General features: G+C 36.3%; 2 protein-coding genes across 4 annotated transcripts in view; one reads left to right on the top strand and one right to left on the bottom strand.

Annotated features, from left to right (window-relative positions):
• LOC139982753 (uncharacterized) overlaps window positions 1-24,440 on the top strand; it is a 162,779-nt gene that overhangs the window by 108,817 nt on the left and 29,522 nt on the right. The gene's annotated exons all lie outside the window — the stretch shown is intronic.
• LOC139982741 (uncharacterized) overlaps window positions 11,807-24,440 on the bottom strand; it is an 88,624-nt gene continuing 75,990 nt past the window's right edge. For all 3 annotated transcript variants that reach the window (XM_071995816.1, XM_071995815.1, XM_071995814.1), the window contains exons 16-18: window positions 22,657-22,709; window positions 16,504-16,539; window positions 11,807-14,678 (exon numbers count right to left, since the gene is read on the bottom strand). In XM_071995816.1, the coding sequence (XP_071851917.1) occupies window positions 16,510-16,539; window positions 22,657-22,709 (83 nt within the window). In that variant the 3' untranslated portion in view covers window positions 11,807-14,678; window positions 16,504-16,509. The remainder of the gene's footprint in view (window positions 14,679-16,503; window positions 16,540-22,656; window positions 22,710-24,440) is intronic.

The following is a 24,440-nucleotide window of genomic DNA, read 5'->3' as shown; positions in this document are numbered from 1 at the left end:
AACTCTCTCCTCAAGTCAGTGGCACAGCCCGCATACTCCGTTTCTCCCTGTCCACTTCCGTAGGACCTGTAAACATCTTCAGCGTTTATGCCCCAACCTTGCCTTCCTCATCAGAGTCAAAAGACCAGTTCTATGAAGAGTTCATCAACACCATTAGAGACATTCCAGCCACAGAACATCTTTACCTTCTTGGTGACTTTAATGCGCGTGTAAGCGCCGACCATTACTCCTGTCCCCGGTGCATGGGAAATTTTGGCGTAGGGAAGATAAATGAAAATGGACAGAGACTTGTAGAATTTTTCTCCTACCATAACCTCTGCATCACCAACACATTCTACTCTGTCAAGCCAGCACACAGGGTCTCTTGGCGACACCCCAGATCGCAACACTGGCACCAGCTAGATCTCATTGTGACCCGAAGACCTTCACTAAATTGTGTTCTATACACACGGGCCTACCACAGCCTTGACTGCGATACAGACCACTCTTTAGTCTGTAGCAAAGTTAGACTCCTGCAGCGCCACATTTATAAAACGAAGCAGAACAGTCAACCTCGGTTGAACACTGCAAAGACATTTATACCACACCTCAGTGAGCACTTCAACACCTCTATTGAAGAAGCCCTTCAAGAATACCGAGCAGGCAGTGTTGAGGAGAGATGGAACCGCATCCGCAATGCTATCTACAACTCTGCTTTGACAGCCTTCGGCAAAAAGGAGGAGCAAACCCCAGACTGGTTTCAACATAATATGGCAGAATTTGAGCCACGGATTGAGGCCAAAAGGATTGCACTCACCCTCTACAAGAACATGCCTTCTAGACACAATCTCTGCCAACTTAGTAAAGCTAGGAAAGATACCCAATAAGCTGCCCGACGTTGTGCTAACAACTACTGGAAGAACCTATGTCAGAACATCCAGCTTTCAGCCGATCATGGAGACATTCGGGGTATTTATGATAGCATGAAGAAAGCCTTTGGACCCACCAGCCGCAAAGTTGCTCCTTTGGAGTCTGCAGAAGGGGAAACAATAACAGATAGGAGCAAACAAATGAGTCGATGGGCAGAGCATTACCAGGTCCTGTACTCAAAAGAGAACTCTGTGTCAATTGAGGCAATTCATAACACCGTACACTTGCCAACTCTGGAGGAACTCGACAACCCACCCTCTGTAGATGAACTATGTCAAGCCATTGACTCACTGACATGTGGAAAAGCCACAGGGAAGGATGGCATCCCGCCAGAAGTCATAAAGGTTGGAAAAAATACGATACTCATTCACCACCTGCACCAACTACTCTTACAGTGCTGGGAGGAAGGGACTGTGCCTCAAGATATGCGTGACGCTAACATAGTCACTCTCTACAAGAACAAGGGAGACAGAAGTATATATATATACATATATATATATATATATATATATATATATATATATATATATATATATATATATATATATATATATATATATATATATACTAGAAAATATAAGGACAACATGTATAGCCCTTTAATCCAACACCATATTTAAAATAGATATAACTACACGCTACACGCATTTTCGGACACCATGGTCCTTCGTTAGGTGTAAAAAGAGTGACATGAAATCCCGTTAGTCTACCGTAAGCTCCCAGACTGCTCAAAGTGCTTGAACCCGGAAATAAAAGCCATATTTCTAGTGTGATCATGACAGTGTGAACGTACTTAAGGAAAAATTTGACTTCCTTCAAGTTTCTTTTATTATGGTCAGACAGATTACTCAGGATTATGGCAAACTTAAGACAGTCGATATTGTGTTGTGGAAGATTAAAATGTTTAGCCACTGGAAAACTGTTTTTGTTGAGTCTGATTGAGCTTTTGTGATTATTAATCCGTAAACGAAAACATGCGGAGGATTAGCCAATGTATTGTATATCAGGACAGAGAACACAAGCTATAAGATATATCACAAAGGGAGTGCACAGTTGTATGGGCCTGGGTGGAGGTGGAGGTTAAACGACTCCTAAAATGGATTTTGCGTAGGCTGGGAGGTTGTCTTCTAGCAACTACGGGGGGGGGGGGGATGTTTAATAAAAATGACACCTATATTGTCTCACAATTCCAACATGTTCCATTCATTTTTGACCAGCCTTATGACTGGATCGACCTGATCACTGTGCGTAACGACAAATGAAAAACGATGCTCTTTCACCTCCCTGTGTTGATTTGCTCCCTGGGAATTCTACAGACCGTATTAAAGGTTCTCTTCGATAAAAAAAAAGGGAGGGATAATTGCTATCAAAATGTGACATTTTAGGGTGGTTGATTGACTACGAAATTGTAAGGGATCAGAACAGATGCGTTTGTAGCGATGCATTTGGCTGAAGACAATTGACTCTTTAGTATGAGGTGGGTGAAAACTATGAAAGTCGAGATTTGTGCGACGTTCAGTGGGTTTAGAATTACGTACGTGTTCATCCGACCGTTAGATAGAGTGACCAGAGTGTCCAGACGGCAACATGAGATTTTGATTTCTCCATGGTTAATTTAATAGAAGGTCGGAACAGATTGAGGTTATGTACAAACGAATTGAGAGACTGATCACCATGAGACCAAATAACAAAGATTACGTCAATGCAACATAGGTACAGGAGTAGTAGAAGACTATAAGTTCGAGAATCAGCAATTAATATATAAACTAACGATGGGGCCACTTTTGTCCCCATGGCTGCCCCCTGAGCCTGAATGTACAAGTTTTCCATGAACGCAAACACTTTGTGTCTTAGGATAAAGTCCATGCGTAGAGCGATCTCATCAGCGTTGAGATGGTTGCCCTCGTATTTCTTGCATGCCTGCACCCCCTCATCATGCGAAATATGAGTGTATAGAGCAGATACGTCGAGTGTGACAAGAAATTTATGGTCCGGGAGTCTGGTGGGTAAGGTGGATAGTTTTCGAATAAAATCCGTCGTATCCTTGACGAAATTCGGTATGTTTCCCATCAGTGGTTGTAGATGGCTATCGATGAAGCCAGAAATATCCTCAGTGAGGGTACCTCTACCAGAAAAAATAGCGCGGCCGGGTGGTATCTCTTTGTCATTGGTGTGTTGAGTTTTAGTAGGTATGCTGTGGATAGGAAGGAATTAAAATGAGTCATTTGCGTTTGAACGGTAATTTACCGGGAGAGGTTTTCCTTACCCTGTTCAATACTTTCAGTAAGTCTTTTCTGTTTCTTGTAAGCGTTTTTGAGCGCCATATTGCGTAGTTTCTGTGACGCCATCTTGCAGATAGAATCGACTTTAAGATGCTGTCCAGTATATAGTTTATCTCCGTTAATTACAGCACATTCAGCAGTCACAGCAGACCAAAGTCATGATTAACTTGGAAAGAATATATCGGTATGTAATTAATTTGTTGAAATATTTAGGGTTTCCAGATTTTCCAAACCAACTAAAGCCATGGCGAACACGTAACATGTATATTATTTTTTATCTAGACTGATGTGCGCCAAGTAACAATTATGCTCAGAGGCAACATTGTGGATATTATATGTTGTTCTTTGCAAGTGAAAGAGTCTTACGGTTGGGTAGTCTGATCAAGAGCATCTCACGTATGAACTTTTTTTTAGCAAAGTTAACACCTACACCAGACTTTATATCAGCCTTCTTCCCTCTTTCCTTAGTGATCGCAAAACAAAAATATACTACTAAGCCAACAACCAAAATCTATTACAGTTCGTGCAGGCACCCCTCAGGGTGCTGTTTTCAGCGCCTTCCTCCCCACCCTTTTTGTAAATGATCTAAACATCCCCTCTCTCAAATTGCAACTATAGTCAGTACGCTGAGGATGTAGCCATTTGGAGCACCAGTAGAAATATTCATATAACGGAATTAAATATGAAAAAAAAGCAATTACACATCTTGTAAACTGGTTTTCGATATGGAGAATAACAATAAACCCCTCAAAAACTAACCTAGTCAATTTCTCCTTTAATGATCAAAATACCGTAACCATATTTCCAGAATTATTCTTTTAACACCCAATCACTGCCTCTTCCAATACAAACTTCCTCGGTATCGCTTTTGATAGTAAATTATCCTTTAACCAACAATGTAATAGAATGGCAGGACGCTGCTGGTCCCACCTTAAATACATCCAAATCCTTTCACACAAGTATAATTTCCCTCCGAAAACCACTATCAATATTGATAAATCCAAAGTAAAACCAATTCTCAGTTACGGAAGCATCTCATTGCTTACCATTTCATTTCCCCCAAAAACAAATTTTAAATACAATCCACACCACAGCTTATCGACTTGCCCTAAAAATCATATACACTTTTTAAGAAAAAGTCACCCAGGAAAGAACCTGGGCACGAAAACCAAACAACCAAACGACTGATCCGCTCTCAGCCCCAGTCCCCTTGCATCGGGACTGTGACTGTGTGATTATCGTCATGTGTGCATCACAATTCCCGAAGGGAACAGATACTACGCATGATCTTAGCCAAAAGACCGAGAAGCGATCATATATAGCTACCTCTCGCGTTATCCGCACAGGAAACACAAAATCTTTATTCACCCTACTCGTAGAATTTGATGCCAAACTATATAAAAACAACCTAGAGAATGATCCATTGATCGAAAAAATTTCTCTTGACATACAGTGTAGCATTAACCTACTTCCCAAATAACCAAAACCTCCCTGTATTCAAAACTGTTACTTAAAGCCTCATCCCAATAGAAAATCCTTTTCCTAAGTGGGTCTAGCCCCTGAATCCAGGTGTACTTAAACATTAAGAACAAATACAAAGCTCCGACAAAGTAGCGACCACTTCCGACCCAAACAAAAGAAACCGCTCCGTCTTCAAATCCCATTTACTTAGAATTTCCTCCCCTTTAGTAATTCCTACCGAATTGGCTCTTCAGTTCCGACCTCTTGTTTATTAACGGCTTCTACACAATGTTATTGCATAATACTTCACTTCTCAGCATCTCCCTGAATGAACAATATGCAACTCTCCCTAGAAAAGAAAAAATGTCTATTCTACAAAACTATTCTATTATCACTCGTAGGACCTTTTGCGAGGTCGAGCAGGGGTTAAACTCCTTTTTGTTGTTGTTGTAAACTTGAAGGACATGCGGTTCGTGTCCGAAAGGAGATTTACCAACAAGAGAAATATTACTTTGTTAACCTCGCAAAGCCTTGACATGATGGAAACCGTACAGTACGCAGTAGTCTAATGCAGTTCATTAAGTACTTGTTAAATCGTGAAACGAACAACGTGGGAAACCGCAATGTGAAATTTTAATACGTTATTTGACAATATATGTTGACCTTCTACGAAGACAGTACTCTCGTTTTCTACAGGAAGGCAAAAACGTCCGAATTCGTTCGACATATGTAACACTTTAAGTTTAATAAGGCCCTCGTTAGCTTCATAGCGTGCATTTATCATGAAGTTTACGCGTAGTAGAACAACTATTCGTTTATCAGAGCACGAAAAAGAGAAGGCCTCAATCTGAGTTAACATGTTTCCACTTTGGTCTAGGTTCAATTGCGTAAAATCGGGCCAAATGTTCACACGTGGCAATGAATAATAAATTATTGCTTGATCTCACGTTCCAGAATTTCATAGCAACGGGTATAAGGTTGGGGGGAAAAAAAGACAAATTGATGTCTCTACTCGTTAAACTTGATATATCGGTGTTGATAATCACAAGTGTTTCCACATCAGAGTGTTCTAACACAAGGAATGTGGTGAGGATCATGGTAGTTCCAACACATTGAAAGGTACTCCATTTAGGACGAGACCAGGGTGTAAATACAATACCCTTTCATGGTAAAATAACTACAGTGTGCATGTCGGGGTTAGAGCGAAGAGAATATAGGTAGTGGTGAAAAGGGAAACAGTTTCATGTGGTGATTGGTTTATAGCATTCATAAACTGATGTATGCACATGACGAACAAACCGTTGTCTTCACTGAAGTTAAGAAAGAAAACAACAGAGACCATGACGCCGTCGACGATAAAAATGATGCTGACAATTGACGAGAGATGAGGGCGATTAGTAACAACTCGTTAAAACTTGAAATTGTCGGAGGCTTGACGATAGGTACGACAGCGAAATGCAATGGTATCATTCAAGTTTTTTAGGGCATCATTATACATTACATTATAAATATAAATAAATGAATAACCAGTAAAAATCCACTTCACCACAGGTTACGTCCTATTGAGACTCTTTAGACATAGTCATCGAGCACCAGTCTTTCTTGTCACAGACCTAGGCCCGTAATACTCGAACACAGTGATTGTATGACTGTCATTGAGGGCGAATTACGTGTTACAATTTTACAGAGTGCACCCCTGTAGCTTTGAAGCTGACAATGTACAAAAAGTGACCATTTCTTGAGGTAGGTCAAGACGTATTTTTTTCTGAACTGATTGTGTCGCAAGTGGTATGACAGACATATATTTAATGAGTAAAGATCAACACAACAGAAAAATTCAACTTTAAACAAGTAATACGCATTCACACAAGTAAAGTCATTGTGGCTAAGGTCCGTATTTAATTCATAACTTCACTTGATGAGTCCCAAAATGACAAAACCGGTCGTGAAGTGGCATGTTAGCAAACAAAGGTAAGAAGGTAACATTAAGCTGGGTACAGGGCAATAGGATAAGTTTATATTCAATCCACTCACGTGTGAGTTATCCTACATATATTATAATTATGTCAGTGTTTTTCAAATAAGTATAACTATATATCTATGTGTGTACTTGTGAATGAGATTTGCATATGTCACAGAAGTTTGAAACAAGTCACTTGAGTAGGAAGAATGTAATGCCAAATATTGAAATTGTTTTATGAAATAACGTGCTAGCTTGATACACGCCCTCTCCATACTGTGTTACAAGTTATCAATTACCATGGTTAAGTTTTAATGCCGTGTAAGAGGCACTTGGCCTTGAACAAGACTGTAAACTTTCAACTTTAAAAGTTGACATTGAGTGCATTCGTTTGTCCATAGCATTGTTTAAATATCGAAAGATGATGCGATAATATTGACAAAGTAGACTATTTTCGATACGGTAGATATCCCGAGAAAGAACTAGCTTGAACGGGGAATACAAGTATGACACACTTAGCACTACATTTCTGATGGCAAACTCTACCCATTTTGAATAAATATCGTTAATTTCAACACTATTTAGCCTACTGTGTAACTATATACTTCTATATTACTGACACTTTTCACGACGGTTCACCTCTAATCACGTCATGCATAAGAACATAAATTTAAAAAAAAAAAGGATTAGGCTTATGCTATATGCACAGGCTAGACAAAGGCTATCGTCACAGACAGGCAAACAGCTTCAGACAGAGTGTAAAATATCTCTAACCAGCCATGGACATTCTGTATATGTCCTCCAATAGTGTCCTTTTTTTTTTTCTCTCAACCATATCATTGGAGATGATTGAACAATTAAGACGAAGAACAATGGCAAGATATATCCAACAAGTAGAATATATTACATGCTGTGTAGAGAACTGTCCAGTACGTATCAATATAAACGCCTATACAATTACAACGAAACTTTTACATTGAAAAGACACTATGTTCGACGGTATAGTAAACTCGAATATAGATATACGCGAAAGCACTAACGGAGGTATTATGTACCTACAACATGGATACAGTTATTGCTGTGAGCTCTCTTGTATCACTGTATGCAGAGACACAACGGTAGGAGAGATTGGCTAACTGAATTCATGTGCGCCATTTTAAGGCCAGGCATCAAAGCGCCCCCACTTCTATGTTTATTTTACATACGTAATTGTACAAGGTTAATATAGGTATATATTTAAAAAAAAATAAGACATACACAAGAAATTTGAGATACATTTTACAAATTTATAACTGTGAAGTCATCATTTTGCGTGGAATATACACACACAGAGCTAGTGTATTTCTACCACAGCTCTCGTTGCTACACATTTACTGATAAAACTGTTTCCAGAATGAGATGTCACTTGTTTTGCCAGGAAATGACATCTGACATGAAGAAAGCTGTGTAGCAACAGTTTACAAATATTACAAATAAAACAAATAAATTACAAATAAAACAAATAAATTACAAATTAAACAAGACGGAATCACTTTTTCATGAGGGTAATTCTTAGTCACATAATTTACCAACTAAGCTTTTTTTACCTTTCTTGAAAACACTTTCAGCAAACAAAACAAGATCATAAACAGATGTTGAAACTTTAACAAGGCATCTATGATTTGTCATCCAGAAAAGAAGAAAACGGTATTGTCTCTACTGTTTTGCTACTAACAAAATATCTACAAAGTACACAGTCAACATGCTTTATGAATGCTGAAACACAGTAGCATACTTTATAATACAGCGGGGTCTTCTCTTCATCTTGTATCTGAAACATGCAACCCGCTGTTTCTTCTTCTATTGTGGAATTATTAGAACGTTTTTCCTGTACAGCTTCAAAAGACAAAAATTCAGCAAGGTCATTGCTTTCATCGGAATCATAACTTCCAGACACTGCGGGTGCTATGTATTTTGAAACGGTGATAAGTTCCAAATTTTGTTTGAATTGGAGTGCTGAAGGAATAGGGCGTTTCAGTCGGATGCACAAAAACAGATTTTCAAGTAAATCTTGAGAAAATCGAGAGGCTTAAGATAAACATCCTGATACTTCAAAACTGAAGCTGTGCTGAGAACAACACCTTTTTGATTTGACTTTCGTTAATTACCCATCAATGATGTTTTAGAAATATCACAAAATGTTGAAGAAATTCAATTGCTGATTGATAAGCCTCTTCATTAAAATGGCTCAGTGCCAAACTTGCATTTCTGAAAGTCATCAGATCAACCCATGTTCTTACTACACCAATAAACCATGCTGTTGTAAATTTGCATTTTGCCCAACCTATCTCTTGAACCATGTATCTGATGTCTCCTTTATTAGAGTTATAAAATAATTTTTGAGCCAGTCCTACTTTCATGTTATCAAACTGACAAGTCTGAAGAACGTTAATGAGGGTTTTGGGCCATTTTCAAATCACATTCTGTCTCGTCTTCAAACAATGCTTGCACTGGTTCAATACTTATGATGATTTTTTTTTTGGAGGGGGGGGGGGAGGGCGGCCTTCTCCTGACTGACTTTTGTAAGTGACAAAATATAGTAGGTATGGCAGTTGGTAGAATAATGAGCATTAGCAAGTATCCCCTTTGAGCATGAAAACATATATGATTTATCAAATAATAGTACTGCTACGAGTTGTTTCCATCCCCAAGTGAGTGTTGCTTCTCGCTGTATTGACTGTTTTGCCAATGTTTTTTTTTCTTTTTTTTAATTTTGCTTAGAAATCACATCGCTTATATTTCACTCTCACGGGCAATCATTTGATGTTTACATGTTTTGTTTTACTATGCGATACTGGATCATCCTTTAAGTGAATTTATTGTAACACTTATGTGAATTGCCAAACATCTCAATCATAACATATACCGTTTAAAAGAACTGCAAGATGCTTTATTTTTACCGGATCAGCCCAGCGGAATCCAAAACATCACAGCCTTAGAGGCACTAAAACCCATACCCTACCCGTACAGCTACTAAACTATCAGCAAGAATTAATTACCCCAAACACCAACCTGGACCACACCAACCACACACACAGAACCAACTATGAGACCACTACAATGGTAAAAACGGTAATCCCCTCCCGCAAGCTCACCATTCATTCCAATTCGAGCACCAACGGCTCGAGCAAACACGTCCCTACAAGAGGTTACTATCGGCATTGGTTTGGATCCGAAGGTCACTCTTTACCGATGAAGAAACAGCTCCTGCACGTTGGTTATCGATCCATTTAACGTGCAAGTATTCTAACGGGTGGCCTAACACGCGATTCGGCGTTTCGCCTTGCCTCAAAGAAGTACTAGCCCGGATGGCACTGGTATATCTTGAATCATTGTATATATTGTTCGCTTTGCTTGCCTTGGAAGCTTTCTTCAAGCGTTTCGGTATCAGATTAACAGCTTATTAGACTGTTTCCGTAAAACGCGAGAAGGTAAATACCATCTCTGCCGCCATGTTGTAGCTCAGACATTTTCAATACGGTTATGCAACCAAGTCAATTTATAATCTGACCTCTGACCTCTCTGACTGGTGGCATACCAGATTACCGGTAGTATCAGTAGTACAGTACCGTAACGGCAGTGAACTCAATATCTAAAAACTTACTGGGAAATCTAGAAGATTTGGTGTGATTGCATGCCATGGGAAGTGGTATGATACATATTTAATATTTATGTATATTAATAATCATTATTTTGATTAAGTTTTGTGTCGTTAAACATATAGAGATGAATACAATTCGCCAGGTCTTTTAACGAGTTATAGATTTCACAATGTTACTCAAACTTGTCAAGCCCCACCCAACAGATCATGACATAATTCAATCTCTTTTTTTTTGTTTAGGACCGTTAAGCATATAACTCACGAGTGTTATATACGAGTATATGTAGGTAACATTTGTTTAATGAAAATGCTGATATGGGTGGTGTCAGTGATTTTATGCTTTATCTTCCACACCATAACGGCAACAGAAAATACATATCTTTCTTTCGATTGCGACATTTTTTATCTATTAAACCAACCAGGTCAGAGTGCATTTAGAATAAGAAACATTGAATCTGCTTCGGAAGTTTGTTTTCTGAAATTCATCAGCAAATGCGTATTGATAATTTAATATTTGAAGTGATTTTGTTCTGTTCATCTATTCTATTCAACCAATGTTGCTAAAAGATACAGCTCTAACACTTGATACTGTTGCATGTGCTACTTTTTTAGTGATGATTTTAACCAAGAATCCTTTTAGGTTTAGTCAAACGTGTCAAAACTTGCCAATAAGAGTGTCACAGTAGGCATTTGATAGTTCAGTTATAACTGAACAAAAAAAAAACGAATGAAAGCTGCCATAGACATTCAAGTCATTTTGTTATTAAGTGCTGACGTAAAAATAATTCAATCTATATTGCAACAATAAAGAGACATAATCTTAACCATTTTATTTGTGCATGTTTCTTACAATCTATATTGCCTTATCACATTCTGGAAGTTTAGCTAACATTTATTAGATTTACAGCTTTTCATGGTGAACAAAAACTGTGAATTAGATGCAATGCAAATGCTTATGCTTATGAACTACTAATCAGTAACAGAAGTGTGCTAGGATATTGTTATTCTAAAGTATGGTCACATTTGTTTTAAAGTTGTTTCTCAGTAGCTTTAAAGATTCGAACAAGACTCAATTGTGAGTGTGCAACTTAACATCCTCAATCATCAGTGTTGGTGCTTATCCATACAGATATTTTAATTGAGCATTTCCTTTAGCGAAGGTGCATGAAGCCGTGTCCCTTAAAAATAATGACAATTTGAAAACTGAGCATGACTCCATTACGTCACCAAAAATGTCATGCCATAGATGAAGATTATCTGGCAAAACGCTTCCAAATATAGCATGCCCATTCCGTCGGGAGCATTTTGAATTCCTCTCCCCTACTTTTGAAATCCTCTGCTCGCCGCTGGTGACGTAACGAGTTAGTTTCAAGAAAATGAAATAGACTCAGCATTTTAGACTCAGATTACGATGAAAAAGCTATTGACAACATACCATTGGTTATCTTTCTTTAATTTCTATCCTTGACAGTTTACAAATCAATGCATATCAAATGTTACAAATTACTTATCATATCATAGTTTTAATTACAAGGAGCGATGAACAAGTTGCACTGATCTGTCAACGGAAACTAGGAATGCCTTAAAACTAGTTGTTTCTTAAGTTGGTGGAAGGATTGTATACACGCATGTGCAGTTAGGGAAAAGTCCCAATAAAACCGCAAACAAATTGATTATTCACTTCCTTTAAAGTAAATGTTATACCTGAAAAAGATATTGTAGCTCAGTGATTTACTGTCGGTATCTGTGTGGTAAATTATTTCCATTAAACATTGTCAGCTTTTATGTTATATTCATTTAGCGTGGAGACTGCGTGTATACCAGATTAACTCAAGGAAGAAATGAAAAGCTGAATTACAATAAACAGATCAAGAATGAGTTTATATTTATTCAAAACAATAATAAAGATATAATATGAAAAGTATAACAAACCGAAAGAGATCGTTGAAGTTGAGGTTAACTCAACGCACAGATCACACCTTTCTTTATTATTAGCATGCAATATTCATATTGATTACGTAATAGCCACGTCATATGGTTGTCACTATACAGGGTGCTTCAGGAAAGGTATAAATGGAATTACTAGAACTTAAAACCAGAAAGCTGTACGATAGTCAAACGACTATAGAATCATTTACAACACGTTACAAAACATAATGAAAAAATGAAATGAAAAATATATAACAAAGGTAGCAGAGCTTTGAAGTTAAGGTTCACTTTATTTTATACGCAGAGTATTACCTTAATTCGGTATTTACATGTTATAATCATATTTATTAAATAACAGCAACCATCATATGATTTATCATCAAACTGAGATGATATAATTTACAGAAATTACAAGGTGTTAAAATATATTTTTGCTGATAAAAGATAAACATATTATGAGCATCCCGATGAAATTTCTAATCAATTTCTTTGCATCGTATTTCTCTTGATTACGCAAATAACAAAGGCTTTGTTACATATCGGGGAAAACGTAAAATAAACAAAAATACTGTACATTAACGTTAAATTCCCATTCTACAAATTATAGTTGTAGTGGTGGTGCAAATGGTTACTATCATATATACTTGGTCACCAATGTGGTGGGTGCGTCATGTAACCCTCCAAAAAAAACCTTCTCCACCACTCCCCCACATGCCGCTCCACAAACACACAAATAGTAACATAGGGATTGCGCTATTTTTCTTCCTTCTCTTAATAGTTGACATCCAAGAGAAAAAAATACTCTTTTACTGATGATGTAGTTGTTAATGGGTGAAAGTCATTAGAAGCTTGATTGGTTCTTAGCAATGTGGATTTGCCTCAAAGAGCAAACGAATTTAGAGTTAGAAAAGAAATTATACGTGGATAGTGAGGTTAAGAAACGTAAGGAATTACTTTTTGTACACTTAACAATACATTTTCAAGTAGGTATTATAAACATGTAAAATATCGAATCTTTGTTTTGATTTCTTTGTAGTATTTGGAACTATTTGCAGTTAACAAACCTGATCTCTTAACAGGATGGAGAAGGAATACACTAGACACCCGACCCCTTCTCCGAAAAAAAACACTAGCAATACATATAAATTATGCATGCTACCTGTGGTTAAACCCTCATAAAAGCGGGGTAATACATCTCAACTAATAGTGGACGAGTTTCTCATAATTACTCATTCTTTCTAACTTCCCTGTGCTTCTCTGTTTTGATTTGGTTTGACTTTCATCGAGCAAAATCCAATAGACACAAGTAATAAATTTGTTAATTGTTCCTTCAACTTGGTAATCAGTGACGTCACCATCCCATATCAGCTGGTGGCGAAGATGATATTGCTGTCTCTCTATAGTAGATAGATATTGGACAGTGAACTCTTTGCAAACTAGCAGCATAAATATCAGATTCAGAAATATTCAAGAGATAACATTTAGGTCCCCATTACCTACCCACATAGTCTCCCAAACGACAGCTAAACAAAACAGATTAAATTTGAGACCTTAAGAGCGTAAAACTGAGTAGTTGAATATGTAAGAATGACTTTAACCACTACATTGATGTTGTAATGTTGTAGACCACTGGTTTTCAGTCTATGTTGTTTTACTATAACAATTTTGAGACATGTTACTTTAAACAGCTGATGACATCAGTATGAGTGACTGGACTTTACATATTCAAATACGGAGAAACTTTGTGAGTTCCTCAAACGCAAAACCATCTAACCGAGATAAGAAGACGTTCATGGCTTCGACTAACATGTTAACATTGACGTACAAATTCGACACGGACAAATGATTTTTACAATCATCCAACTATGCTCTGTTTTAAGAACATGATTAAAACAGTTGATTTTGTTGAGTAATTATAATGTAAAAATCACATTGTTAACATAAATATTTAGGCCGGCACTTAGCGGCCGACGTTATAATTAATTCAGCCTAAAAGGAGTATTCCAAGTATGTATCATAATTTAAAGGTGAATATCTTATAAAACCAGAAAAGCTGAAAAAAAAACAATAATAACACTCCTTTTTTTGGCAATTCAACATGAAGTCATCTTTAAAAATAAAAATTTAATTATCCAGTTATCTTTCAAATTTCACTTCTTTGTTGCATGGTATTGAATTAAAAGCATCTTTGTACAAACGGCTCAGATCCATCTACAAAAACCTTGTACAATGCATGTTTTCTTCAAGTCATCATGCCATTGTCTTGAGAATATAGGCATTTGATGTCGTCACAATCATACTACAGTTGCATGTGTTTTACACTGGAGCCCTATCTGAGGATGTTTGTAGTATTTGGAAGATATGAACAGTTTACAACCTAATCTCTGCAGAAGATTCTTTAAGAATGGAATTAATGCCATATTTTTTAGAAAAGGGTGAATAACGTCACAGTCCTGTTGATGATTTACGACGCCAGATGAACATGAATTCTGCATTGCTGTAATGTAAAGATAACATTTTATATAGTATGTAAAATTGTTTTTAGAATAAATGGGTGGAGCAAAATACTCATTAGTAGAACAATGAAGAAGTAACACCTAGACAAACCCCCTCGAACTACCGCCGGAAAAGAAGTGTCAGTAATACCATGTGCCAAAAATTAATTTCACCAACGAGCTAAACAAAACACCGCGAGACGGGAAACAAGTAAACGACCGGTATGAAGTTGCCCCATTTGGGCACATAATCCATGGCAGCTCCCTCTTCAATGCCTTTGTCGTTCTCGTAGGTAGGTATATCCATGAATTACACATTAACATTCTTCTCAACTTCAACGAGAAAATTAATTTGCTCTGCAAGTATACTTTACTCTCCTAAGTATTGCTTTTACGCAAAGGCAAATATTTGTTACACAAGACGAATTCTGAGGAAACAGAAATGGAACAATAAACATGTTCTTTAACATGTTTGTGTTTTAGAAACAGAATCGTGACCCGCTGACCTTGGCATCCCTGCTGTCTGTTAATTCATAAATCTGTACTTTATTTCTCCCCTTTCGGATCTTACCTCACTTCATTTAAAAATGACATGATATGTCCCTAATTAGGTCACACTTGCCAAAGAGCTGACGAGCCATGACCTTCTAACTCTCTTCTTTTACACAGATTTTATTATTTTCTGTGGGTGGTTCAATAGACTGACGTCACTATATCGCACATAGTCGTATCCTTAGTAAACTTCCAATGTTAACTGACAGTTTTTGTCCCTGTTAGTGATCTCCTTTTTTCCGATAAAATTAATTAGATAATGAGGAAAGGTGGAACTATACTAACCGTCATAATGACCGTGCTAGTGATAAAATACATATTAGCAGATAAAGAAAAATATCTCTTTAGAGCTATGGCCTTCTCACGCCAAAGCAGCGGTAAGGAATGTAGGGGATTCAACATGATTGCAATAACCCAGTAAATCATATTGGTCATAGATTCACTCATACTCACATTACCAACAGAGCGGTTTCAATAATTAAAATCATTCCATAATTAACGGTTATGTTATGACGTGTATGCGTCCACAGCCATCCCGAACCCGTCCCTACCATATGCAGAAAATGAATCTAATAATTAAATATCAAAGAATACCGGAGAATATGGGCGATTTCAGTGAAGACTTTTAGAGTTAACCATTTGTGTGTAGAGAAAATTGTTACACTATACGGTAACACTGTAGAATCGTCATATGACATTTAATGATGCTAATATATTTTTTTTTTGTATGTAGCATTGAAGATGACTGTGAAGATGTTTTCTTTACAGTTCCTTCCATAGTTAATAATCTGTGGAACATTTTTTCGCAAAGAAATGAACGAAAAAAAGGATTACCATTAGGAATTTTAAAAAATAGCTTCTTTAAACTTGTTAAAATAGTAACGAATTATGATCTGCACATCAGCAGAGTGAAGTGAAAAAATCATAAGCATGTTTTTGAGAGGGAGGAGTGGGTGGGGAGGGTTGAAAGCTGATACTTTTAAATCTTTGTCACAATGTTATGGGACTGAGTGTGTTGGTTTGTAACGCCCCGTAACGTCTCACTAAACCTTGTAGTATTTAAACGTTTTACCGTTTATTTGAGTATCATTTCTGTGACTGTGTACGGAAGAAAGATTATATAAACCGTATCTTAACTTGACATACATAACCTTTGTCTTTGTTCCCTGTTCTTTTCACGTCGTATTCCGTTGTTCCGCAGTAATTAACACCTCCTTGCCTGTTACTAAATTGCCGTTAATAATTAACATGAACATGAGTTTGTGTCTCTCTTACCTCTTATCAAGGTAGATTACCATCGACGTCACAGGCCTGAAAGGAAGAGCAGTGTAATGTTCATGATATGTTGAAATTGTGTTTCGGGAAAATATAATAAGGCGAAGCAAAAATTATATAAGTTATAATTATATATTTCACACATATCGAAGTAACCTATTCCCGACAGGTAAACGCACATCTGCATTTAGCACAGTAAAGTCAATATATGAGACAAACTCGTCATGTACTGTTAGATACACGGACCTAATAATATGATACATATATCAGCTTTATAGGAGACAACATTAGTTTTAAACCCGTCATCCAGCACCAAATGACGTCATTAAACAATGAGCGACGTCATTATGGTGAACTTCTTACTAAGATGACCAGATGGATACCATGGACGACAGAGATTCTGACGAATAGGGAAATAGGGCAGTATTCAAAGACAGAACTATTTATACAATCCTCATGGTTGAATCGATAGAATGTACAAACAATGCAAAATCTGAAATATCCCCACGAAGCAGTAAACTGTTTAATCCCGCCCCTACCCCCTCCCCCACCGCCCAACTCCATCTTATATGATATGTTGCTATCGTTTAGCTAACCATTATCGATATACATGAACGTTTGGGAGATGCACTTTATAAGGAAATCTCAAAGTGGAGAAACAAGGACAGAAAACGATAATTAAAGTAAACAAGTGCAGATCTATTATTGTTGACAAATTTCATGAATATCATAACATTTTGTTATCCCCTTAATAGCGTATTTCTTCCTTGCCGTGTCACGTGCGTATTTGTATTTAAAATGTGTAGAAAATTATTTCATGACTAAATATTTTTATCCTTGTAGAAAAATATTTCATGAATTCATATTTGTATCCTTGTTTTGATACTAAAGTCAATTGAAACATTGCAGAATAAACACAGTTCGCATTGCAATTATTTCTTCAATAAAAATACGTAAGTTATTTTCCCAATGCAATGCGTTAAATTTAAATGAGTTTGTTGAAATACTGTACATTATACATTACATAAAACAGGCAAACTTAAGCAGATGCATTTTGAAGTTGTATCGTTTCCCTATTTTTCGTATCCCTAGGTATTGGTCGGTTGCGACCTCAGCTGGAAGGTCAATATCGAACCCGAGATGCAAATTGGGGGCGTGCCGGTTACATATTATATATTTATATAGTAAAGTTGTATTAATCCGTGTTCCCGCAACACATAAGGGGGTACTTTGCAAATCTGAATAACAGTTTTGTAAAGTATTACTTCGTGCATTGATCATAACGTTACATCCAGAGGGTCACTTCATGGTCCGAGGTTAGGATGTTTGGTTCTTCGGCATATGTATGGACGTATGATTATGGACATTAATTTGGCATCGCGTTAATGCACGTTTTAGAACCGGGAGCTAACCCGGGTATTATCCCCTATCGTTGAGGTTTTATGATTTACATTGTATGAGTCCAATACTTTACATGACAATCCCGAATAAGTAATGTATGCATATTAGTTGTGAATATCTAGCCATAATGAGGGTGTTATCGTGTATAAATGGTCATATTTAATGTACATCGAGTGGTGACGTGAAACGCGTAATATGCTAAGTACATCTCTTTAAGTGAAGACATCTTGATTAATATAATTTTACTCTCATTAATTTGTGCAACTATTTTTCTAAAGCACTTACAGCTTATTTGCTTTTCAGAAAAATAATACATTTTTTTTTACTAATACTTAGGGCTGTTAGAGACGTTAAAGAATGTCGTGGTTATGTCAATTTTGTTGTCTCAAAGTCATACACGTTATGTTTGTAGTAAATGTTAAAACGTTATACTCGGTTGTTAATCACCATACCGATACTCTTGAATTATTAACAGACTTTTATAACATGCATTTATATTAGTAAAGAGATATATATTTCTGTTTACATACTGGTTTTTTTTTAAAGCTTCTACGTTTTTACTAAACGTGCATAAAGTGCATCAAATTGATGGAAATTACCTCAAAAAACAAGAATACTGATATTTAATAATTTGTCAGTGATTGCATACGTTTTGGTTACCATGGTATCCGCACAATATAACAACGAAGCGGGTTAGTAGAGCTACACATACTACAGAGTTTCTTTCTATTTTCTAATTTATTCCCGGTTAACACTAATACAATAATCCCCTACCAACCAAGAAAAAATTATATCGGACCCATTGAAATGGAGTAATACAAGCAGCCCTCTTGTTTCCATATGTGCAAATGACCAACATCATGGCAAGCATTACCACGCTGAAGAACTGCTGAAGAATACCCAGTTTCATGGTTTCAAATTAAATCCAGATACGTCCTTTCAATATGTATATATAAGCCTGCTTGGACGCTCACACTTATGTTAGTCACGTTTACACTAATATGGATTAAGACTAATTTAAGCAAGTGATCCTTCAAATTCCCTGAAGATTTGCAAGAAACAGTGATAATTTATTAAGAAGATTACATTCAAATGGAGATAACGACAATTGACATTACCAGTTTCAGACTCTATATCAAAGGTGATGTTCAGTTATAGCATTGCTTATAGCATTTTGATCGCCAGGGATAATTTGATCATCAATAACGGTGTATCAACAAGAAATAATCAAACTAAAATTTCTCAACATTGTATTCTGCCACATTTACAGCTTGGACAATTCATATTTTATTGAGTAGCCTTATACATTAACTATTCTTATAGAACATCCATTGTATCCTGCACGTAAGGATATTTTAGTTAAGTATAATAGAAATTTCCATAATCCTCATATCTTGCCCCCAAAAATGGAATAAAGCTATTTAGAAATTACTTTCTTTGCTTTGGTTTAGGATTTATTCAAACATAATCACTTGAACCCTTTTGAGAATATTTTTAGTAACATAAGTATTTATTAACCTTTTCCTTTCTCTTCTTCACGTTCGTATTGATGTACATATTTTTAAATTTCGGTATATTTTGGTTCTCCTGTATATAAATATTTTACATATATATATATATACATATATATATAGGCCTATACATATAGGCCTATATATATAGGCCTATATATATATAGGCCTATATATATAGGCCTATATATATATATATATATATATATATATATATATATATATATATATATATACTGGTGATAAAGGAAATGAATTGAACAATACCTCCGACTTTTTAATAGATTCGTGTTAAATAGCTTTTTCGGGAGTAAGTGTACATATTATTTGTCCACCGCTCTAACTTTTGAGTGCTATTTGATATCGATTAGGTTGATACTGTAAGCGAAGCCAACTATGTTAATGTTACTTTCTTTAAGTTAGTCTTGTCATCCAACCATTGCTGTAAACGGATCATCCAGCTTCTGCAAAGGAGAGATTACTGTACGGCTCAGATGCTTTTTACAAAATGCACAAAACAATATACGGCAAAGACTGATAATCCTTTATATCTGTGACGCTGTATCTTAAAGAAAAAAAATCAGATCCGGGTGCGTGATCTTTTGGAACATTGTGTTCGTATACAGCGTCACAAAATACATGTCTAGTTCTTTGGTTACCATGTTGTCAAGACAACAGAACGTATCAGTTGGATAATTGCCAGCACACACCGACTAGTATTAAGGTCTTGTTGTGTAAATATGCGTGGAAAGTGATTTAATCATAGCTTCAATGAATCATCGGGTAATAATTTACTCCACAGAGCGAACTTGGTGCCACTAACAAAAATATTTGCACGATCTTCAATAGTTATTCGAAATAACGAATATCATATTTTCACAAATTTCAAAGTAGCCTTCAATTTTCTTTCATTTTATCAATAAACGTATCAACTCTTCCTTCATTTATATCAATCCCCCAATTGTCCAGTATTTGCACTCTGTAAAACGGTGAGTCTGATGTTCACAAGAATTTAGTTTATCTATGCACTACACACACAATTGATAGGCAATGAAAACCAGCTTCTGATATGATTTTCTAACCATACAAAGAAAAAACAATGTTGAATCACACTGCTTTGCATAGGTCACCAAGTCATCCTCATTTCTGGCCTAGAAACTCCATGTTTTAATGTACTATATAGTGTACTGGAACCGTCGCAAAAGCATTTAACGTGATAAATACATGTTTAAACAGTAGAGATCCTGCCAAATCCCTTGGAACTATGAGAAGGAAATGGGTTACTTATAAGCAACATTTAATTCAGTAATCTGTAGCTGCCCCGTATATCTACCCCTATAGCGTTCCCCGTATAGCTGCCCCCGTATAGCTGTCTCGTATATCTGCCCCCGTATAGACCTTTGTATAGTTGATCCCGCATAGCTACCCCTGTATAGCTGTCCCGTATATTTGCACCCGTATAGTTTCCCTTCTAGCTTCCCCCTACCGCATTGCTGCCCCTGTATAGCTGTCCCGTAAAGCTGATCTTATTATAAGTAAATAAGATGGGTAATGGTTAAAGACAAATAAGGTGAGAATTTAGTCACTGGTTGAACGTTCTTATTAAAATGAAATCAAACTGCCTATTACGTAATAGTTTGTAAAATTTTAATAATAATAATTATAATAATACTAATACGACTTATAATGCGCACACACCACTCAAAGAATGTTCATGGCGCAATTAACAATTAGAAATGATACAAACAATACATAATAATGATAATAATACAAAACAATGATAGAAGACAAACTTAATGGTTCAAGATTATATAAAAGCTTTTGTCATGAAGTGGGATTTGATACTCTTCTTAAAGTTAGAGAGAATAGCTGCTTGTCTGATTTTTTAAAGGGAGTTGGTTCCATAAGCGAGGGGCAGAAACAAAAACCAAACCAAGTAATATTCGCAGAATTATTGGATACCCTGCAACAAGCTAAGGGATCTAAATGTGTTGTTCCAATCACGTGACTACTCCTGATTAGTGAATTAGTTGTCCTTTAAACAAAGTTTGACAATTTGGTTCCCTCGAATTTAGTGTCACGGATATTTGTTTGTTAGAAACAGTTCTTTAAATTTTCGTTGTGGGATTTTTGGACTTAAGTAACATGATGTTTTCTTCACGGTCAAATTTTCTACCAGCAGATTGTAACAAAAATATCACAAAATGCAGATCTCATAAAACTTCATTATTGCTACTCTTTATTCTAAGTTCAATCTACTCAATTATGAACTCATTTATCTCTAATATTTTTAAGGGAATGATAACTATAGTTTAAGTTATTGTTTATTCAGATTAGTATAACATTGGCTGACGTACAACTTAAAGCTCATTGGATGAACATGCACAACCCACACTAATAGAAACACGGCATAAACATCAAAATATTGCACAATATGTAACAAACCGAAAGGAATACCTTTTACAATACTTGTAATATCAACGGTGTCACTGACATGGAAGTGATACGGGTGTGCCAGTTTTAAACTTAGTGTTGTGAGCGCTGCATGATATTCAGGAAAACAATGCTCTCAATATCCTACCCCCTTGGTGATATTTGACAGCTCCCACCCTTACTTTTCTCATCCTTTCTGGCACAGCGTTAAATTCCGCTTTTCTTAGAATGTTGCGAAAGAAAACGTTGCATCTTTACAAACTGAAACTACTAGAACCGATTATCCTTAACTCATTGCTGTATACTTACATGCTGTACAGCTGTCACGAAATGAGTTTTAGAGTTTGAAAACAATTATAAATCATCAACAATACACCCGTGTTATTGGGACGTTATGGAGGAGTAAAGCTAAAAACACGATTATATTGATTTTGTTCCTTATACTTTAATTTAACTCAATATTTTACATATTTATTAACATGTTCTTGGGGAGAGCTGTTTGAATTTTATAACTATAGTTGTTGTAGTAATGAGATAAACACGGACTACATTCATTGTCAGAAGGAAGTTAATTGGACCGAAGTTCTGCAGTAGAAACAAGAGGAAGGGATATGGAAGTCCTGTTGTATTAAGTATTTTAGATTTATACTCACTGCAAGTCCCCGCCCCGCCCCCCTCCCCTTATAGTACTAACGGCAATCAAGTACATTTAACCGAAAGATGTTATCACTATAGTGATATTACTAATAATTTGTATGGAAAACAGAGGGCGGACATGTATTATCCATAAGGGTGAATGATATCTTACCTGACATCCACCGGTCTGCAAGTTAAGGCGTCGAAAAGGATACGAATTCCAAACTGTATGAATAAAATGAAAGAGACTAATGTAACGTATCATTGTACACTTCATTTTTATTAGTCTGGAATGAAATCGCAAACATTATATTAACATGATTATATTGGCTTTCGATAATGACTTCACATCAGCTGAGGAATCGATCTAGTTGATTCCTTAAATTTGACATCATCATTTTACTATCATTATCATCTCACTAATACAGCTGATCAGTTTACAAACCTTATATCTCAGTAAAATTACCGATCAGTTTACTATCATGATCATCTCGGTTTTATAACTCATCAGTTTACAACCATTATTTTCTTAGTTATATAACCAATCAGTTTAGACTTGTTATCATGTCATTAATATAACAGATCAGTTGTTCACTTATCATAAATACAACATGTGAAACAACTCAAATAGGAACGAAAATTGGACTACGTTAAGAAACCAAATCATGATAGTTGAGTATTTGATGCTCAGATCAAGAATAATAATCCATGAGACGATGAACTGATCAGAGAACACTCAACATCAGTGACGTCATCACAGATCATGAAATTCACTATGATAATGGAGAAAAAATGTTTTTTTGGTAATTACTTTATTGAGTAAAATTATGGAGCTTCAAGACTAGACAAATCATCGTCATAATCACGTGATCAAATTTACGATGTCGTAAGGGTATGTCAGATTTGTAAGCTAAGGTTCATATGTCTTGTTTCCATCCACTTTCTTATGTATATTTGTTTTCAACTGTATTAAGACTAAATACATCAATCTCTCTATTTGTCCTTTATGGAGGAGGAAGGTAGGTATGTATAATCTAACATCGTGTTATTAAGACTTTACATACACAATTATAACATTGAACAATATCACTGCCCGTATTTAAAAGAAGTTTTAATAAACGTATACGTTAAAGTTTGTGACACCCCACTCCCTCGTTCGCATGCATATGAAATCGCGTTCTCAATTAATAATAGGGAAATTATATTTTCCTGTATACAAATACCGCGTTAGTGTAAGCTAAGATCTCTTTCACTACCAAATTAGTCCAGGGCTTGACATAAGCCTCAAATGGGGCACGACAAAAATGTCATTGGTAGTTTCCAATTGTGAAGGGCATGACGGCAAATGGGAAGGGCATGACGGCAAAAATGAATCTGAGTAAGGGCACCGACGGCATTTATGGTCAATGCAATTTTTACGCATTAAAAGTGTCTAATTTGGCCGGAATAGTGAATCGGAAATGTCGACACTTTAAATCTTCACGTGGTCGATATTTAGTTTTAAAGGCAGCGCAAAGCAACTCTTACCTATAAGTACATATAAGTCATCAATCACCCCTTTCCTTACGTGGTGTGTGCCGAGTGACATGATACAAGGGCTGCGATCGTGTAACAAATGCATTAAGCGTTTAATCATTTTACTGATGAACATAATAAGTTTCGTCCTTAAAAAAAAATTGTTTGAGTGTTTTGTTTGCACTACAAATCGCATCTGGGGGAAAGGGGACCTGGGGGGGGGGGGAGGCGTATTGCGGGCCATCAGTCTCAAATCATGGGAGATCGACTTATACCGATTTAAATCGACATGTACCAGTTTCATTCTACATATCATCGATTTAAATCGACATATACCAGTTTCATTCGACATATCATCGATTTATTTTACTTATCATCGATTTAAATCGATGATAAGTAAAATAACTCGATGATATGTCGAAGTAAACTGGTATATGTCGA

The sequence above is a fragment of the Apostichopus japonicus genome, chromosome 16 (genome assembly GCF_037975245.1).
Source record: "Apostichopus japonicus isolate 1M-3 chromosome 16, ASM3797524v1, whole genome shotgun sequence".
Classification (NCBI taxonomy): domain Eukaryota; kingdom Metazoa; phylum Echinodermata; class Holothuroidea; order Aspidochirotida; family Stichopodidae; genus Apostichopus; species Apostichopus japonicus.
Note: the sequence above shows the minus strand (reverse complement) of the source record. Positions and strands in the feature narration are given on the sequence as shown.